Source organism: Ptiloglossa arizonensis, chromosome 11 (assembly GCF_051014685.1).
Source record: "Ptiloglossa arizonensis isolate GNS036 chromosome 11, iyPtiAriz1_principal, whole genome shotgun sequence".
NCBI lineage: Eukaryota > Metazoa > Arthropoda > Insecta > Hymenoptera > Colletidae > Ptiloglossa > Ptiloglossa arizonensis.
Window position 1 is genome coordinate 16,834,418 of NC_135058.1, and position 18,366 is coordinate 16,852,783.

Sequence of the window (18,366 nt, forward strand, 5' to 3'; positions counted from 1 at the left end):
ATAACCTATATTCTTAATATGTATGTTAATTCAAACGCAAACCTTCTATAGAAAATATATTTGCATTCCGTCAAGTTAAATTTTGATGTACATAAACCAATAAGTAACACACGCGCGCGCACGCATACGTACGCATATAACCATGTCCATATACGGATGCGATGAATTCTATTAAAAAGAAAGTATAATTGCTATTAATAAATGTTATGTTTTTGTGTCCAAAAGAGGTTCAAATTGATTTATATTAATAGTCTGCACATAGTTCATGTAAATATTCGTTTCAATGTGATATGCAATAATTCGTGACGTTGATTAATTTTATTTTACTAGAAATTGTTCTTTTTACAGATATTTTTTGCTTTTGCAAAAAAATAAAATGCTATATCGAATTTTATTTGTTGCAATGACTTGTGTACGATTATTTGTATTATTCATTTAGGGGATATAGAATTCGAATGTGAAATTCCTTATAATGTGGAACATCGAAACGTGATACGAATAAATATCTCTTTTTCAATATTTAAAACGTTCGGCTTATCGTGATTGATCCATTCAATATTTCATTTTTCGCCATGTTCCTTCATTTCCATTTAATTTTTAAACGATCATGTAACAATTTATGTAAATTTCTTATATTCTGTGCGAATTAAATAATCACGAACGGAAACAGTTTTCTGTAATACAAATGAAACGTTTGAGACTTAGGATTCTTTGGAAAATTTCAAGAAGAGGCAAGAAATACTGTTGATATTTTGAAGTTTAAAGTCTTCAAAACGAAATTGTTTTAATATAGACAAAGTCTGTAAATAGTCATTGGATTAAAGTTTATATTATACTGTCAATTTTGAACATATGTATGTTAAAAATTGAAGTTTTAATTACTTTTCTTTTTGGTTTTAATATTACAGATGGCATCTAGCACACTTGAAGAAAAAATAAATAAAATTAGGCAACAGAATGAAGAAATTAAAAGAAGATATGAGGTATATATTAAAATGTAATAAAATTGAGGAATATGTCGAATTGTAAAAATATATAACGCAATTATCCGCATCTGTTAATATTATAATTATATTTTATAATGCTTTCAAAATTGTTCAATGAGCCTAATAAAATTTATTTACTATGTGCAATATAAATTTTATAAATAATTTCTAATGGTTTCATTAATGTTAAGTTTGAATAATTTGTTATATATGTTCTATGAATTATTTTAAATCATACTCATTATCAGGAAGTGGAAGAAGATAAAAAAAATGCTGCAAAACTGAATGCTTTGGTACAAATGGTACCATCATCAGATTGGCCAGAGAGAAAGGAACCGCCAGAATTTTCGAATCCACCTAAAGCCAAACAAAAGCCAACCAAAGAAAAACACGAATACATACCACAATCTCATCCTGTTGAAGGAAAGAAAATACATTCGTTTGCCCAAGTATGTAAGAAGAATTCATATTAAGTTTGCTTTCTATGACTGTTTAGATGCATGCATACATATTTATATTTACTAGCTTATCAGTATATTATTTGCTATAAAAAATTCATAATATACTTATAAAAATGTATATTTCAGTAAAAATATGTAACTTTTGTTTACAAAATGTATCATGTTTGTATCTTGTGTTAAAATCTTTTCTTTTTGTATGAAAATAATATTAATTTGAATTTGAAAATATAATACTTTGCAGGGAGAAGGGCCACCACCAGATCCTAAATACAATTTTCTAGCAGATTCTGAACGAGAAGAACCAAATGCAGAATATGTGAAAGAAATTTCTGGAAATAGGTCTCACAATAAAGTAATAAGGGGAAATTTCAGGAAGAAAATTAATGGAAGAGAAAGCATGCTAAGAGTGTGTAATAATATTGTTCTTGTACATCTAATCGCTGTTATAAAATATAAAGAACTTCAACTTTATGCAGGATAATAAAGTATATAAAGGAAACTACAGAGATGAATCTCAACCTGGATATGATGCATGGAGAGCAGAACGGAATCGTATTGATGAAGATCGCATTAGCAGACAAAGAACAGCAGAAGGCAATTGGCGCAGAGAATGGGATAATGATAAAGTATGATTTTTTTTTCTGCTCTCAGCATTTCAGATGTATTGTTTGCAACAATTTACTTATTTATGTAATAGTCTATTTTAATTTCAACTACTGAATTCATTAAATTTCGTTCTAAGACATCTTTTGTAATATATAAAACATTCACAAAAGCAGTTAAAAGATATGTTACAAATGTTATCTAGAACTTCAAATATCTTTGACATCACTCATTTTTCATGTAACACAATAATTCAGTAACTACTGTCAATGCTTCATGATTGTATGACCTAGGTTAGGTTATATACAGACTTTTTTCTGTTGTACCTCATTTATAATTTCATTGTATTCATTTTCCCTATCTCACTCTTTTCTATACTATATTTGTTTTTTTTTTTTAGTAATTAGTATTTTGTAATTTTTTAATCTACTTTTACCTATGAATGTAAATATACATTATATGGTTGTCATAGAGGTATATACTTTGGTGGAAATCATTTTATATGTATTTGTTGACATATCATTTTTATCAAGAAATTTCTCATTATAAGTAGTCGAATTCTTCTTACTAGCCATATATCTGTGATAATAGCCACTGTGACAGGCTATCTTATTTGAAAAGAGAATGAAGTCAAAGGTATTTAGAATCCCATCAGGTGAATACGATCTTTAATGTTAAGTATCTTATAATTTATTGGCCATCCACGTGAACTGCCGAATTACAGATGAAATATTTTTCAGTTCTCTATCTACCTAGGAAATTTTATTATATCAAGTGCATAATAATACTTCACTATGGCCTTCTTGTCATTATTCTGATATGTATCGTATGTAACAATTTTTCTTATTTATCAAATGTTTTTTTTTCAAATTTACTAAATGTTTTAAATATTCTAAAAATATATTATATCATTTGGAACACAGTTTTAACATTTTATTGTCATAAAAATACTTAAATAAAGAAAGAAAGTACTAGTTTATAACAGATAATAGAATCTTTATATTACAGACACATATTATAGATGACGTAATGAAGAAAGCAACAAGGCCTGTATTAGCAGATTTTACAAAAAAAGATCATAAAGACTCTGACAGGAAATATTATGCTAATAGTACGTATCAGTTATAATTAATCTTTTTTCCATTGTAAGAGCTACAGTATTAAAACACATTCTTTATAGATAATGAATATGCTAATCATCCTCGAGGTGGAAATCGCGGTTCTCATCGTGGTTCATCGAAGAACTTTTATGGCAATTACGAGAACCGATCTCACAGTACATATGATCAACACAGGAATAATGCAGCAATGCCATCAAAAATTTCTTTATCTCCAACGTCTGAAGGAAGAACTGTTATTGCAACTGATAAGAGTATCAAGGTTACAGTAAATCAATGCAGCACATCGAAAGGTCCAATGATGAGTGTTAAAGGTATTTTGTGTGTCATTATTTCCATATAATCTTCATTATGAAGTACTAAAATTATATTTATATATACTTACATAAAATAACAATCATTATTGATATAACATTATAATTTTTATGAATTGCTGTAAAAATATATGAGATACGTATTTTCCCAATTACCTTATTTTACTGTAGTTTGTAAATTTTAGTGAACTCGCCAAGCATAGTTGGAACAGGAAGAGTTGGACCACGACAGAGGTCTCGCATTACATATAGTAGTCATTCAGATATTGAGGCACCCATATCAGAAGCTGAAACTTTCTTTCGTCAAAAATCATTTGAGGATAAGTCGAAAGGCACTTATTTCAATAATCAGAAATCTCCTAATGTAAAAAGATCTCAATCACTTAAAAAGAAGGATGGTGAGTCAAAATATCTATACCACCAGCGACAAGAAGCAAGAAAAGAAGATAATGATACTAATTCTCAGAGACATTATGAAAGTGAACCTAGATCTTATGCACAGAAAGATTTGCAAAAATTTTATTCTGCTAAATCGCCGAAACCTATGAGGAGAAACGTGAAAGCAACGAAGCAGGATTCGTCAAATAAGAATGTCTCGGGGAAACGTGAAACTCAAGAATGCTTAAATCATGATTTAACGAAACTAGAAAATGACGTTGTAACAGAGAACAGTGAAACATTACAAATATCTCAATCTGCTCCATTATATGGTCAGACTGATACATTTAATACAAAGAACGAGGAACAAAATGTTAAAAATGAGATTACAAATAAAATAACATCAGAAAAGGAAACAGAAATTCCCTTGACTTCTTTATCAGTCATAGAAAATACTGACGAGATTACCAAAGATGATACGAATATAAATAATTCCGAAAACGAAAGTGACTGTTCACATTTAATTGTAAATAATGTGAAAAAAGATTTGCAGGAAAGTATTAATGTATCTTCTGACGCAGTGGTTCTAAATAATATTGAGTTTAAAGAAGAACTTATGCCAAATGAAAGCAATAATGTCTCTGACAATATTGTTAAAATAGACGAAGCTCTTTCGAGTAAAGGTAATCAGCAATCATTGTCACAAGTTAATGAGCAGTTTGCAAATGATAATTGTGATATCATAGATGAAGTTACTGAACAACGAAATGCACCAGTGACACTGTTGTAACTGTAGTATCATACACCATAGTATCGGTATACCGCTGCATCTTCGTTGGAGATTGAAGCACATTTTGCCACAGATGATAAGAATCAATCAGTGTGTGACAACGAGTCAGTAAAAGAGGAAACGTTAATTATAGATACAAGAACAGGTGGAAGTACTGAATGCTCCGATATGCTACAAATGAATGCCGCAAATTGTAGTGAGATAAATGTGGAAAATATTTTTAGTAGTGTGAGCGTGGGTGGAAATTCAACAGAAAAGAATAAAGAAAACCATGAAGAGACAATGGATATATAAAAAGAATTATAAAATATTACAATAAGAGCAGTATCAGTAATCAATAACACAATTGAATGGATATTACATAGATACTTTTTGATATCAGAAACATTTTCGATGCTTACTTCAGTTGAAAATGTTCTCTCGATATGTAATCGGAAATAAATTTTATGATAACGATGAACATCGTTAAATTTTCTTTTAATTTCTAGAAATTAAACTGTTACTCTTGAGTCCTTTTTATTGGTCAAAAGTAATTTTCAAGAGTAGAAGAAAAATATCGATTAATTTATTAATTCATGGATGTTCACGAGAATTGGAAATATTAAAAGATATTTTAGATGTTTTTAAAACGTCGCTTTTGAAATTTATTATTAACTAAGTAATACTAACTGCGCACAATCATATTGATGTTACTTGTTTAATCCTTTACGGCTTTGATTCAGTCATTTCTTGTGTTAAAGTTATTCTAAATAAGTTTTTTTTTTCTTAAATATATTGGAAACAATGTATTAATTCAATTGAAGAATAATGCTGTTTTGGTTGTAAAAGATTTGTTTCTGTTTTGTTTTGTTTTTATGAGTTGAAAGACTGCAAAGGATTAACACACTAAAGTTAATTACTATAGTGCTTTCACATATGTAGAAAATAACAAGGTTACGCCTCGAATTTCTGATACTTTATATAAAATTTTACGGTAATAGAGTAATGATATATGTTCAGATTGCACTCGAGTAATATTTTTATAATTGGCTATAATGATTAGCTATAAATTAGAGATTGATATATGTATATTTTTTAAATATCTTAAAAAGAAAAGAAAAAACACGTCGATATCTCGAGGACTATTAATTTAAAAACATCGGTTACATATAACATTCTAAACAGTACACTATGTTTATTTGATCTTCGAGAAACAGTGAAACAATATTATGTTATTCTATAGTTTATACATATGTAAACATATTTATTTACATCTTTTTACTAAAATATTATTTATTGTATGTTTCTCTTTTTTTTATTATATAATATTTTTGTTAATTTTCTGCTTTACGTTTTAATTATTATTTACGACATGAGATAACAATCGGCTGATATGCTAAGATTACAGCGCCGCATGTTAAGTTGGAAATAAAAAGAATTAATAATGATTAAGAAATAATTTATGATCAATAGATCTATTTATTTATGACCTTGTCGTTGATCAAAAAACAAAGAAAGGTGTGAAAGTTAATACATATGTTTATTTATCATTAACGTGACAGAAATCAATAGAAACTTACAAATTAGTGAGGTAATTGGTAATCTTGGAGGTTTCTTCAATGAATTGTAAATGTGTTCGTGTTTGAGTATTGAAATAATATTTCCATATGAGAAATTGTACATTTGCAAAATTATATTTTTCTTTCTAATTGTTGTTTTGGGGTGATTTAAATTTAAAAATTTTTTTCTGGTAATATTGAATTATTTTTATTCGTCAAGTATCATTGTAATTTGCTTTTTTACGAGTTTGTAATATTTTTCCTCTTCTTTTATTCATATATCATTACCATTTTAAAATCATTCCCCAATCACTTCTTCACTGTAACGCTCCATAAGATCGTCAGATTTTGTTACTAAAATTGGTGGTGAATAATCCAATGCCTCCATCGAGTTTGTTATTCTCAGCCACAGTGTTCTGTTTTTAAGATTATTCTAATACATGAAAAAATAAATAATAAAAATGGTTAATAACAGACGCATTGTCTATTCTTTTGTTGTGTACAACGTCATTTAACATATAAAAGAAACTTTTAATAAATTAAATAATGTTTCAAAATACAACTTACTTTCATCATTTCTCCGTAACACTGACAAAACTCGTCGTATCTTCTGAGAGCCATGTTTAACAAACACAAATACCCCCATATATCTGTATTGCAGTTATCAATTCGATTTGCTTCTGACAAAGCCTCTTCTGCCTCTTGAAATTCGCCCAGCTGAAATAAAGTATAATTTAAAAATTTTTTTTGATTCGATCGATGCTTTTGTTTATCCACAGAATTTTCTCTCACTTCGTAGCAACTCATACCAGCGCCTAGCCAAGTTTGTGAAGTTGGTGAGGTCTTGCATGCGCTTAAAAAAATTTTTTTTGCACGGTTGTAGTCACCAGTTTTATAACAATGATATCCTAATCTAAGAGTCAAAGATACAATTACATTCAATATACAATACGATCACTTCATTTTTGATGGTATAGGAACTTTTATTGCGATTAAAATAGTATAATCTTTATTATTACCTTACTTCCACTAAATGCAAATTTTTTGGTCTGTCGAACAACATACGTGTAAATTCATAACATTCTATAGCTTTTTCATTATTGCCTAATTTGAAGTAGCAATGTCCCATTAAACTACTAATTGAATAATCCTATAAAAATAAAAATTTTCTCTATCTTGTAATCAAAAACTGTTTACAAAAATTGAATTTCTATAAAATTTAACTTTTACAAAGCATTTCTGTACATATCATGTACTTAGCATTGTAAGTTAAGTTACATAAATCAATGACAAACCATTCCATGTACGCATTTGGCTTCTTCTAAATGAGAAAGTGCATTTTCGTATCTGCCAGATAAATAATGTTCCACTGCCATGTAGTATAAAAAATGAGTAGATTGATCAGAAACAGACATTTCTTCGGCTAATGCAATTCCTGCAAACTGAAGATGATCAGACTACAGTATTCTCCGATATAGAAGCATCCAAGTTATTTATTGTATTATAGTTTATTCATTAATAAATACAGGAAACAATAAACACAGACAATAAAAGATAAAGCAATTTAAATTAAAATTCTAGTGTTGTTTATAATTGGAACATTCTCGTATAATATACTGCTTAAAATGGTTAAAGGCTTATATGGTCTGGTGATTTTAATGCTCAGTATGGTATCAAATATAATTCAGTTGTTTGGTTTACTTCATTACATTGCTTAGGATCGTGATTCTTTAATCATTTTAATTGGTGAATGTAATAATAATTCTTGGATACATTAATTATGCAATACTAAAAAAAATTAGCGTTGATAGCAATTTACTATTAATGAGTTTAAGTGTATAATTTTTTTCTCTCATTTATAGTAACAATGGGTTTACTATACTATTATTACACTATAATTTATATTGAAAATATTTTACTTCACAGAGATGTAACTTCAATAAAAATGTTGTCGTCATCATATAGACATTATTTGCGGGACAGTGAAATGTGGACCAAGCGAGTGGTTCTTCGGAGAGTTTTATCATTCGATTCTTGTCTCTTATACACTTTTCTGCTACACAAAATGCAAGATCCACTCCTATTACGTTAATAAAGTTAGATAATATAAAAGATACAATTATGCGCACGAATTAAAAGTTATTTTATTATTGTATAATGTAAATCATTTAACTTTTGACATTGACTGTATTTCCTACTTTAGTCATACGAGACATGTGCGATACGAGACATTTACTTTCCTTAATTTGCAATATTCTTTACTTTAGATTCAATTAATTAGTAGTATTGGACAATATATGCCAAACATAAAGAATATTGGAAAAGTATGGAAGACAACGTCTATTCGGTGATAGTTAATTTTACTGACCATTAAATATTAGCACAGTAGAAGTTACCTGGATAATATTGTGTTCGCATATAAAACAGATGCAAAATGGCCCAACCCTCCAAAAATCTCGGATAAAACTCTGTGATGGCTCTGAAAAAAATTTCTGCCTCCTTGTATTCTCGATCTTTAAACAGGATCATCGCGTAAAGTAATAATCTGAAATTGGTAGAATTTACATTCAATGTTTATAAAAATTGATACTCGATAAAAATAAGAACCGAAGATTCACTTACCCGAATACATGTTGCCTATCTAATGCAAGTGTTTCTAAACAGCATTGTTTCGCGCGTTCGATGTCGCCGATTTTTTTAAGAAAAATTGCATACTTCGACCAGGCATCTGGATCAGACTTATTCGTTTTTATCGCCTGCAAACAGAACATTGTTAATTTCAATTAAAAAATGGTACAATCCATTGTAAGGTATGGATATTAAATTTGAATTTTTCGTCCTTTTATATATTATTTTCGTATCAATCGTATAAAGAAACGATGTCCGAAATATGTAAACATTTTTAGAAACCGTTTTTGTAGAACATATGTTTCATAACTATTTTTGACAACAAGATTCATAAAAAGTATTGAACAGAAAAGTGAACTTGTCAAAGGTGAACTTATCAACAATGATTCTGTTCATAATTGTTTCGATAATTGATTAGAAGATAATTAAATGAACCGAATGTTTACTGTTGTGTAATAACGTTTCGCTTTTTCCAAGTCTCCAAGTTCGTAAGCCTCTTCGGCGTAAAAATACGTCTGTTCTGAATTCATGACTTGCGGTAAATCTTCTGCGTATCGAGTTTCGACTATTGAATTTAGCACCATGTGCATCTGCTCGACCAGGTACGTGTACACCGATACGATGAAATTCTACGAAGAAAGTTGTTCGAAGAAGAAAACAATCTTTACCAAAAATTTTAATCTTTGGTTAATTTCTTTTTAAATACAAGTACCTGAGTTTCGTTGGAATCACTTAGGCTCGGAGACATCTTAAACCTGTGATCCAGTAGCGTTGTGACTTTCGTTCTCAACGTGTTACGTACACTTAGATATACTCCGGTTTTGTAAAGGTACTGCGTGAAGCATGTTAATTCGTCCTGAAATTTGCATCCACATTTAACGATTGCAATTTAATAAGGATTGTCACTTTGGTATTCCAGAAATGATGAAATTTGGAATTCTGGAAATTTATATTAAGAATTCCACAGAATTTTTCGGGGGATGCCGAGGTGACAAACATCATCAGACCAGCCTGTATATAATACATTTATTAATTTACCGATTGGGCATCGTAACAATATTTCTTTGTCTTCTTTCCATCGCCAGTATCATTTTCAACGATTGTGAACGGCTCGGGATTTTTTTTATTTTCATCGTGAAAATCCTAGCTTAAAGAAGGGAGGATACATCGAAGAAAAAATGAAGAAAGAAATAATATGTTTCAATTTGTATTTGAATTATTGCCGTACTCGATAACTTTCCGTGATAACATCGGCCAATTTGTGGATGCAATTCGTGTACTGTTCCTCTGCTACGTCGCCAGTGTACACATAGGGCGCTTTTTTATCCGTTTGTGGAATCAAATCCTTGATTCTGCAAGAAATCGTTTCTCTTTACTTTCTTTCGAAAAACACAAACGAAGGTAGTGACTTTTCATATTAGGCGAATTAGCAAGTTGAGTGTTTGAGGTGTGAGGTAAAGTTCATATCCTAATTTCACAATCCACATTCTACATTTCATAGTTCATGATCTGCATTCCGTCATTTACATATTAAATTCCACAATTTAGAGTTTAAATTCTTAATTCTACTAGCCACACTCCACATTTTATATTGCGGGATAATATCCTGTGGTGATTTTTATACCATCGTTACTTCATTGTAATATTTTACTAATATATTTATCGGTACATTTAAACATTTCCAGTATTTTATTTTTGTTTTTACGTTTTATATTTTATAACATGGAAATTGTAGACTTTGCGGTGGTACTTACAAACTCGAGAAATCTTGCATAATTCTGCAAGCGATGAAAGATCGATAGAGCTCGACTTCGATCACAATGATGGTCGGTTCTCCATTTTCTGACACCAATCCTATATTAGGAGGAATTTCGATTCCGGATTGCTTCGACGACTGCCAGTGCTGAAACTCAGCAATTTCATTCTCGAAGAAAAATTAATCAATAAACGTAGTTTCTAAATGGAACATTTTATTTCGAGCAATGCATTTTGTTGCTTAAAAATGAACTTTAAGAAATTTCCAATTTCCTGGTATGTTGGCGCGTTTGAATATTTGTCAACTTTTATTTTCTATTTTGGCATTTTAGACTATACGATTACTACACAACTCGCAAAATTTTTATTTATTAACGCGCAAGTTAGGATTACATTACCTTTGACGATTTATGTTTCTTTTCTTTGTCCTTTGTCTCTTTAGTCCGCGTTTCTAAAACGAAGATGTTATTCTCAAGACCAACTTTTTCGGTTATATCCGTTGGATTGTACGTATACAACTGCCCCATGACACGGCACGTGGCTTCTGCAGAAATAAAGATTATTCTTCGTGAAACGTTTCATCGATGTGTCACGCAAAATTAAAAATGGCCCAATTACTTCCTGGAAAAAGAAGTTCCGAAAGATCGACGTAGCACTGGTACAGTTGTGTCTTCGGTAAGAGACTGCTCTTCAATTCTATCGAAGAGCTTCTTTCCGTAAGCATGAATTGGAAAGGCCAGTATTTGTACCTTCAAATTGCAAATACCTTTGTACGCAAGACTTAACAGCGCTTTCTTTGGTATAAATATGATTTTAAATTGTGAATATTTTTGAACGAGAGGTTTCAACATTTTTTTCAGAGTCTACTTAATGACTCAACGGAAAGTAAAGTCTCCAGTATTTTGTTATCTAAGCTAGGAGCTTTAAGATAGGTGTCTGAGGAAAGAGTACGATTTTCATCGTTTCTTGACCAATAGTGAAATAAACCTCTATTAAAAATTCTGATCATTAAATTTAAACTCTTCAGTACACTTAACGCGTGGATGTACCTTGTAATATGATTCTTCATCGTTGCGATTCCCGTTTTCCATAAAATACATCGATTTACGGAGTTCCATTCGATTCGGGGCGCGTCTTCGCACACTTTTTTCTAAAACGATAATATTCATTTCTAACGAGCGAACCGAAATAATATTATGCAAAGTTGATCCTTTCGATGATACAAACGGTTTTTAAACGTTCAATCGATACGTATACCTCGTGGGATGAACGTCCGTGGACATTGGGTGAATATATTTAACAAACGCGACTATGAAATTTCCATACGCGACAAGTGTTAAACGTTCGTATCTTAACATCGATAGGAATGGTTATGATAATAGTACCGCTAAGTCGATCTGTTTCTTAAACATATTTTTCACGCCCATGTAGTCACAGTCCAGTTTGTACTTTGACAATCTGGCCCGATTCTCTAAGTTGTACAAAGTATTCCAACGTTTCGTCCTCTCGACGTCACGGAACGCTGTTCTTTTTCCATGATGAAAGATTAAATTTTCTGGGACCTGGCGTTAAACATTGTTTATCCTTTGAAACGAATTACTGATAAATTTTTGGCCGAATTATTACAATAAAAGAAAAAACGTACCTCGGTGTCGGTATATATTACGGTACCGGCTTTGTATTCCAAATTCGTTGTGAACGATTCCGGTAAATTGTATATACTTTCCACCGTGACGTTTAAAAAATTTACCTCCTCGTTCGTTGGAATTAACGGTGATTGTTCTTGCAAAACCGTCACCGTCAAAAATGGAAGATTTTGCCACGGGACTTGGGCATCGTTGTAAGAAAACTTTGGCATTTCTAATATCACCTTTTCAGTGATATACCGTTCGCCTGAAAAATTCGTATATATTTTTAATGAACGATGATGCATTATGGATTTGATTTTGAACGAGAATTAATCGAAATCGTGTATACCTAACACTATCGGCATTAAATCAAGATTACAGATACCCAATAATTGGGGCATAGCAGTGGATGCAGATTTTGCAGTGAATATCGATTTCCTGTCAATTTCAGTGCTCAACAGACTGGAAAGTTCTTTGTCTTCCGTTTCGGTGGTATAATCAACTTTTACTGCAAATAAACAATTACTTGTATATAAGATACGTAAAATATATGTATCGGATTCAAGTCAAGAAAATAACTTTCGAGTCAACGTTGATCGATACTAACTTTGCAATTAACTAAATAATATTAACTAATTTTTATTTCAGTCTTGCATATTTTCTTGTTACATACTTTCATTCGCAATTATAGAATGCCTTTATCTCGGCTAGACGTCTTTTATCAGGCCTAATTTCTTTTCAAAGAGAATGTTACATCTTTGAAAAAAAGAAACAGAGTGGGAAAATGATCGTTTTATGATCATTTTCTTTTTATAAAATTCGTTTCAACTGGTCAATTGTGCAATATACGATACAAAACATATGAGATTTAATAATTGGTTATAATTAATTACATTATTAAGTAAGGAACAATTGTAATTTTTACTTAATACTGGAGTCGATACGATCGATTCAAGATTTTTCCTGTCATTCGTCTCAGCTAACAAATAAACTACGAAATTAACGTCGTGAACTGTGTTTTCCTCGCATGTTGCTTTTACAAGTATAAATGTGCTTTCACCCAGAACAATTCCATTGTGTTCCACTTTAAATGAAACGCTTATGTCGTTCTCTCTAATCTACAGTTTTGGGAATATTTACTTATTAGTCTCATTAATAAATTTAGTATATAACTGATATTAATAAAATGATTTTAAAAGTATAAATTAGTTACATATCTAAAAACAAAAAATGTTATTCTGAAAAAATATTTTTTTTTACGAAGGATTTAAAAAATTACACGACAAATTTTACTAAAAAATGATATTATAATATAATCCCAAAATAAGTTGTAATAACCTTTTCTCATTTATGATAATTGAAGAAGCTTTTTTTAAATAATTTTTATAAAATGGTTATTACCGAATACTTACAATATTTTCAATAGTATTTACAGTTATCTCGATCTTTTTATCGCCTAATTGATTTTGCCACAATAACGGTGGCTCCATTTTATTGAAAAAAAAGTAATCTCCCGTTAATTTCGACAATCAACGTGAAAATCACTTTGGTTCAATACTTCTGTTGTTTGTAAAACAAAATAGAAACAAAAGATTTCGAAAATTCACGATAAAATACTTGGTCGTAATATAACGTTAATTTTATTACTTAATGATATATAATTCTTTTAATAAATTAGTATTACACGTATGCACAATGCATTTATGACTAAATACGTACAATATATTATATAAATACAAACATTGTAAATAATATATTGCACTACACTAAGGGACGTCCATGAATTAAACAGTTCACCTTGTTATCACTCCAGTTAATAAATTATGGAATTGGATGGAATTCACCTATTCTGAGCAAGTTCCACGTTATTTTATCGATTTGTACACAGCTATTTATGTATTTACATCAAAATTCCTGACGCTTCTTTTGCGACTACAAACTTTAAAATTGTATATCCAAATTATCTAATATTCGATAACTGAAACTTATCTCAAGAAATGGTTGAAGAAAAAAATATTCATAAAAAGAAGAAAAATGCTGCAATTAAAATTTAAATGTTTTAAATGTTACATATAAGTTGAATAATTTTGTTTATTTACTTTTGGTTAATTAATAACTTTAGAATTATAATGAAAGAAAGGAGAGAGAGAAACCGACCGATCGACCGATCAATATTATATCTTCTTATTTTTATGAATAGTATTTATTTCTAAAGTAAATATAATACATTTAAGAATTATAAAATCTTAAAGTCATTTAAATTACAGTGATCTTTAAGCTCTTTGAAATGGAATCATTGCCACCAGCAATGTATTCTTTTCTTCAAGGAAAATTAATTATAATTTTCTTCCTGCAACTCCTTGTAGAAGAGTTGGTGAAGTAAAGGAAAGTGAAAATCTGTTGAGATAATTAATTTTCATTTGAACTTGCAGCTTACTAATAAGAACTTATAATTAATTGTTTAATAAAACTTAATAACCTTTCTTTACATATATCACATTTTATTTTATTAACAATTATATATAAAGACGAGTACCTATTCGAATGAGAAATGGTGTAAAATAGAGCAACAATTTGCAGAATTTCTATATAGATTTTATGAAATTGAATTTATCTAATTAGTTTGGAATTCTTAAATTTTATAAGGAACCTATTAAGATGTTGAGAGGATTGATAAAATTTGAAGCTTTCAAAGTTCAAATTACCGTAAAGATTATTTTCAAAACATGAAAATGGCCGGAATAATTGTAAATCATTGAATCAATATCTCGAGCACAATGATACTTGTATAAATTGCTAGTATTAGACTCTGTTTCTGGGTTAAATGTAAAACTCGTTAAAATAACTCTGTACAAATTTATCTTCAACAGTAACAAATCCTTTCAAGATCAAGGCACTAAAATTCCAAGTACAACTGTCATGTTTACAACAAATTTTACGTTAAATCTCAATAAATCGTACAGAAGTATTGATCAATTAATTCTTTCTTTTCCCATATTTAAAAAGACTGTCTTTACGCATTCTAATTTCACTATCTTCACTATGTCTTCAGAGCAATGTCTGTACTGCGTAACAGAGGAAGGTTTATTTACACAATGTGAATTTCTTACAATTAGAGTTTCGTCGGTTACTGTTTCCTTGATTAAAAAACATTCTCTAAAGGGAAAAATTTTATAAAAAAAATTCATTGAGTTGCCGAGAAACATGAAGCCGAAGATTCTCGCAAATCTTCGTCAAAAAGATCCAAAGTAACGTAAATTACGGTAGAACCCTGCCCTGTACGAAAAATATATTCATAAAACTCCACGTTATGTAAATAAGCGTCTCTCGATCGTGACGCGTGAGTATACTATTTGTTAGACGGTATAAAAAAGAAATGTACGAACGTACATTCGAGTATCAAAACGTTACCGACAGATATCAGTCAACTAGCGGAACAATCGTATTTTCTCTACTCTTCCATGGCTGAACGGGAAATTCAGGGAAGAAACCATGGATTCGTACATGGAGAGAAATATCAGCGTAATGTGAAAAAATTGCCTATCTAAAATTTCTCTTCGTGTACGAAGATCACGTCGGACACACCCCTGGATGCAAATTAACGCATTTCGTTTTCACGAAAACCATTTCAAACTCAACGATCGGTTTAAAGGGTCTTCAAGGTCTTATCAATGTGCCTCAGCGTCGTTTCCGGCACCGCGTCTGTCAACGCTTTTTGAAATCCTTCGCAGATTGCGAGACTTCGAAACATTCCCTTCGCGTAGTTCCTGTAAAATTAGGGTAAAGTAAGATTACTGTTCGATTTTGGCTCGTCATTGGACTAGTTTTCGATACTATTTATACCTAATCATATTATAAATAATAATACTTACGAATTATTTATGACACGAAAACTTATGAATTAATTTGATACATTTACCTGGCATCTAGATTCCCATCGATCAATAATCTTGCACCCGTATTGAGTAACTTGTCTTTCACATCTTTAGGCAACACCATGATGTGTTCTGGTCCGATTCGATCGACTATAGAAGCCAGTAGTCGGGCCGTCGCTGCCCTCACAATAGCGTTCTGGTGACTGAATAAAGAAAAAGAATGAAAATGTTCAATGTGACCCGAAGGACATGATTCTTACAGATAATACTTCAAGTCCGACGATGTCAGTATTACCACGTTAAAAATCATTCCAGCAACGTTTGTATTAATTATTTAACAGTTTAACGAGAGAGACTGAGACAAGACGACGTGTTAAAACTGTACATGAATGTTTAAAATTTATTATTATACAGATCATAGTGGTTTATAAACAGGTAATTTCAAATTTTTTAAGGACGCACGCTATAGCAATATGTGCTAAAAACTTTTAGTAAGTACGTTTATGGAGATCAATTCTTTTCTGTACAATGATACTGTTAAGTCTTAAGTTACTAAGATGTAACTGCTTAATAAATAGCATTGTTAAGTGGTTCTGTTGACTTAGGGGTATAGTAAAAAAATTGCTAGGAATGTCGTTGAATTTTGTCGGATGTCTTGAGTCGGTGCTGCCCAACATAAGTTCTGGAGCTTCCCCCTCTTTGTGCCAGTTACTATAGTCTGGAACGTTGGCTAATCGTGTATGTGTGCACACTCCATCCATAACACGGCGTGTATAGTGGGAGAAAGCCGTGTAAAGTAATACGCGGACAGCACTGCTTAACACTTTGATGGCCGGTGTCACGCATGCGTGATTTCACTCTGCCCAGCGGTTATCGGCCGGTGTCACGTATCCGTCACTTCGCTTACGCGGCCTTCTATATCATCAACCACCACAGTTATCTCACGTTTGTTTAGGCCAAACTCTATTTCATACATTCGTTGGTGCTCATGTATATATTTCCTTGTAAAAACATCTTCAACTTAATGCTTTATTTATGTCAGTTTATTTTGTTTCGTTCGTATCAAGACCGCGCAGTGTTTTATTTCGCTGGAGTTTTTAATCTATAGAGATTTGAAACTTTTAAATATCACGAAAAATGTCTAGGGACACCGAAGAAATATATGCTGATCCTTTGTCAGACATTGATAGCGATACTGATAAAGTATCAATATGTAGTGATGAAGATTCAGATAGTGACAGTGATATAGTGAGACGTGTTAGATCACAGGGACTACCATCATTCAGTGACTCTGATGAAGATGAAAATAATTCTGACGAGGAAAGTAAATGGCTGGAAATTGATATTAAACCAGAGTTACACAATTTTATGGGACAATCAGGCATACAAACATATTCTGCAGATTTGAACAATATAAAATCTGTCACAGAACTTATCATTGGAGATGATTTAATGAATTTGTTTGTTATGGAATCAAACAGATATCATTACCAAAACAGCAACAATAGTAGTACAAGTAAAAATAAAGAATGGACAGATATAAACATTACAGAAATGAAACAATTTCTAGGTCTCATTATTGTAATGGGATTTGTGAAAAAATCAGAGAAAGATGAATATTGGTCTACAGACCCATTGCTTTGTACACCTATCTTTGGGAATACAATGAGCAGAAACAGATTCCGCCAAATATGGAGATATTGGCACTTTAGTAACAACGAAGATTGTCGAAATAGATTGGATAAAATTAGACCTATCCTTACGTATGTAACAGAAAAATTTCAAACAGTATATAAACCGCAAAAAGAATTGTTTCTTGACGAAAATATTATACCCTGGGGGGGAAGACTTTCATCTCGTAGGTACAATCCTGCAAAAATGATAAAGTATGGAATATTGGTACGCATGGTCTGCGAAGCTGTCTCTGGTTATATTTGCAAATTAGAAATATATTGCACCCAAGGAAAGATGATACAAACTACAATTTTTTCTACATTACATCCATTTTTAAATTTATGGCACAATATATATATGGACACTTACTATAATAGTACAAAAATTACAGAAAAGTTGCTAGAATATGAAACAGGTGTTTGCGGAACTATAAGAAAAAATAGAGGTGTGCCAAACTGTTTAAAAAATGTAAGTTTGAAGGAAAATGCAACAGTATACCGTAGAAAAAACAATACTCTTATTCAAATATGGAAAACAAAAAAGAAACTTGTTTACATGATATCAACAATACATTCTGCAAACATGATTGAGATTACAAATCATAAATCACATGAAAAA

The 18,366-nt window shown here is 30.9% G+C and overlaps 3 protein-coding genes across 12 annotated transcripts in view; 1 reads left to right on the forward strand and 2 right to left on the reverse strand.

Moving 5' to 3' along the window:
• The first annotated feature begins 4 nt into the window (after positions 1 to 4).
• On the forward strand, positions 5 to 6,309 carry LOC143152808 (uncharacterized). The gene is given in 8 exon segments (XM_076323332.1): positions 5 to 267; positions 909 to 983; positions 1,235 to 1,435; positions 1,689 to 1,853; positions 1,924 to 2,073; positions 3,059 to 3,161; positions 3,231 to 3,482; positions 3,668 to 6,309. Coding segments are annotated over 8 exon segments (2,289 nt in total). The 5' UTR covers positions 5 to 201; the 3' UTR covers positions 4,945 to 6,309.
• Positions 6,195 to 12,693, reverse strand: LOC143152803 (cilia- and flagella-associated protein 70). 6 transcript variants are annotated; one of them, XM_076323319.1, is made up of 19 exons: positions 12,549 to 12,693; positions 12,217 to 12,464; positions 11,957 to 12,133; positions 11,621 to 11,721; positions 11,190 to 11,281; positions 10,970 to 11,115; positions 10,571 to 10,719; positions 10,045 to 10,168; positions 9,855 to 9,959; positions 9,529 to 9,672; positions 9,263 to 9,445; positions 8,811 to 8,944; positions 8,585 to 8,733; positions 8,108 to 8,268; positions 7,484 to 7,630; positions 7,208 to 7,338; positions 6,981 to 7,101; positions 6,756 to 6,905; positions 6,195 to 6,621 (listed from the first exon to the last, which is right to left on the reverse strand). In XM_076323319.1, the coding sequence occupies exons 1-19, from the start codon at positions 12,598 to 12,600 to the stop codon at positions 6,487 to 6,489; spliced, it is 2,649 nt and encodes an 882-aa protein (XP_076179434.1). In that variant the 5' UTR covers positions 12,601 to 12,693; the 3' UTR covers positions 6,195 to 6,486. The 6 variants fall into 6 exon arrangements, 5 of the variants coding, with proteins under 5 accessions (XP_076179434.1, XP_076179433.1, XP_076179432.1 ...); XM_076323318.1 differs by having other exon boundaries at positions 10,571 to 10,710; positions 11,190 to 11,320; XM_076323317.1 differs by having other exon boundaries at positions 11,190 to 11,320.
• An 821-nt stretch (positions 12,694 to 13,514) lies between these two features.
• LOC143152802 (uncharacterized) overlaps positions 13,515 to 18,366 on the reverse strand; it is a 41,234-nt gene continuing 36,382 nt past the window's right edge. For 4 of the 5 annotated variants that reach the window (XM_076323314.1, XM_076323313.1, XM_076323312.1 and 1 more), the window contains 2 exons: positions 16,119 to 16,277; positions 13,515 to 15,966 (listed from right to left, as the gene is read on the reverse strand). In XM_076323314.1, the coding sequence (XP_076179429.1) occupies positions 15,846 to 15,966; positions 16,119 to 16,277 (280 nt within the window). In that variant the 3' untranslated portion in view covers positions 13,515 to 15,845. The remainder of the gene's footprint in view (positions 15,967 to 16,118; positions 16,278 to 18,366) is intronic. The other variant, XM_076323315.1, reaches the window with a different exon arrangement.

Excerpts from the sequence above, each read along its gene's own strand:
- LOC143152803 (XM_076323317.1), bottom strand. The coding sequence starts at position 12,600 with ATGCCCCAATTATTGGGTATCTGTAATCTTGATTTAATGCCGATAGTG. Across the intron at positions 12,465-12,548 it reads TTTAATGCCGATAGTGTTAG|GCGAACGGTATATCACTGAA; the intron begins GTATACACGATT and ends CGAATTTTTCAG. Across the intron at positions 11,321-11,620 it reads ATGAAGAATCATATTACAAG|GTACAAATACTGGCCTTTCC; the intron begins GTACATCCACGC and ends TGCAATTTGAAG.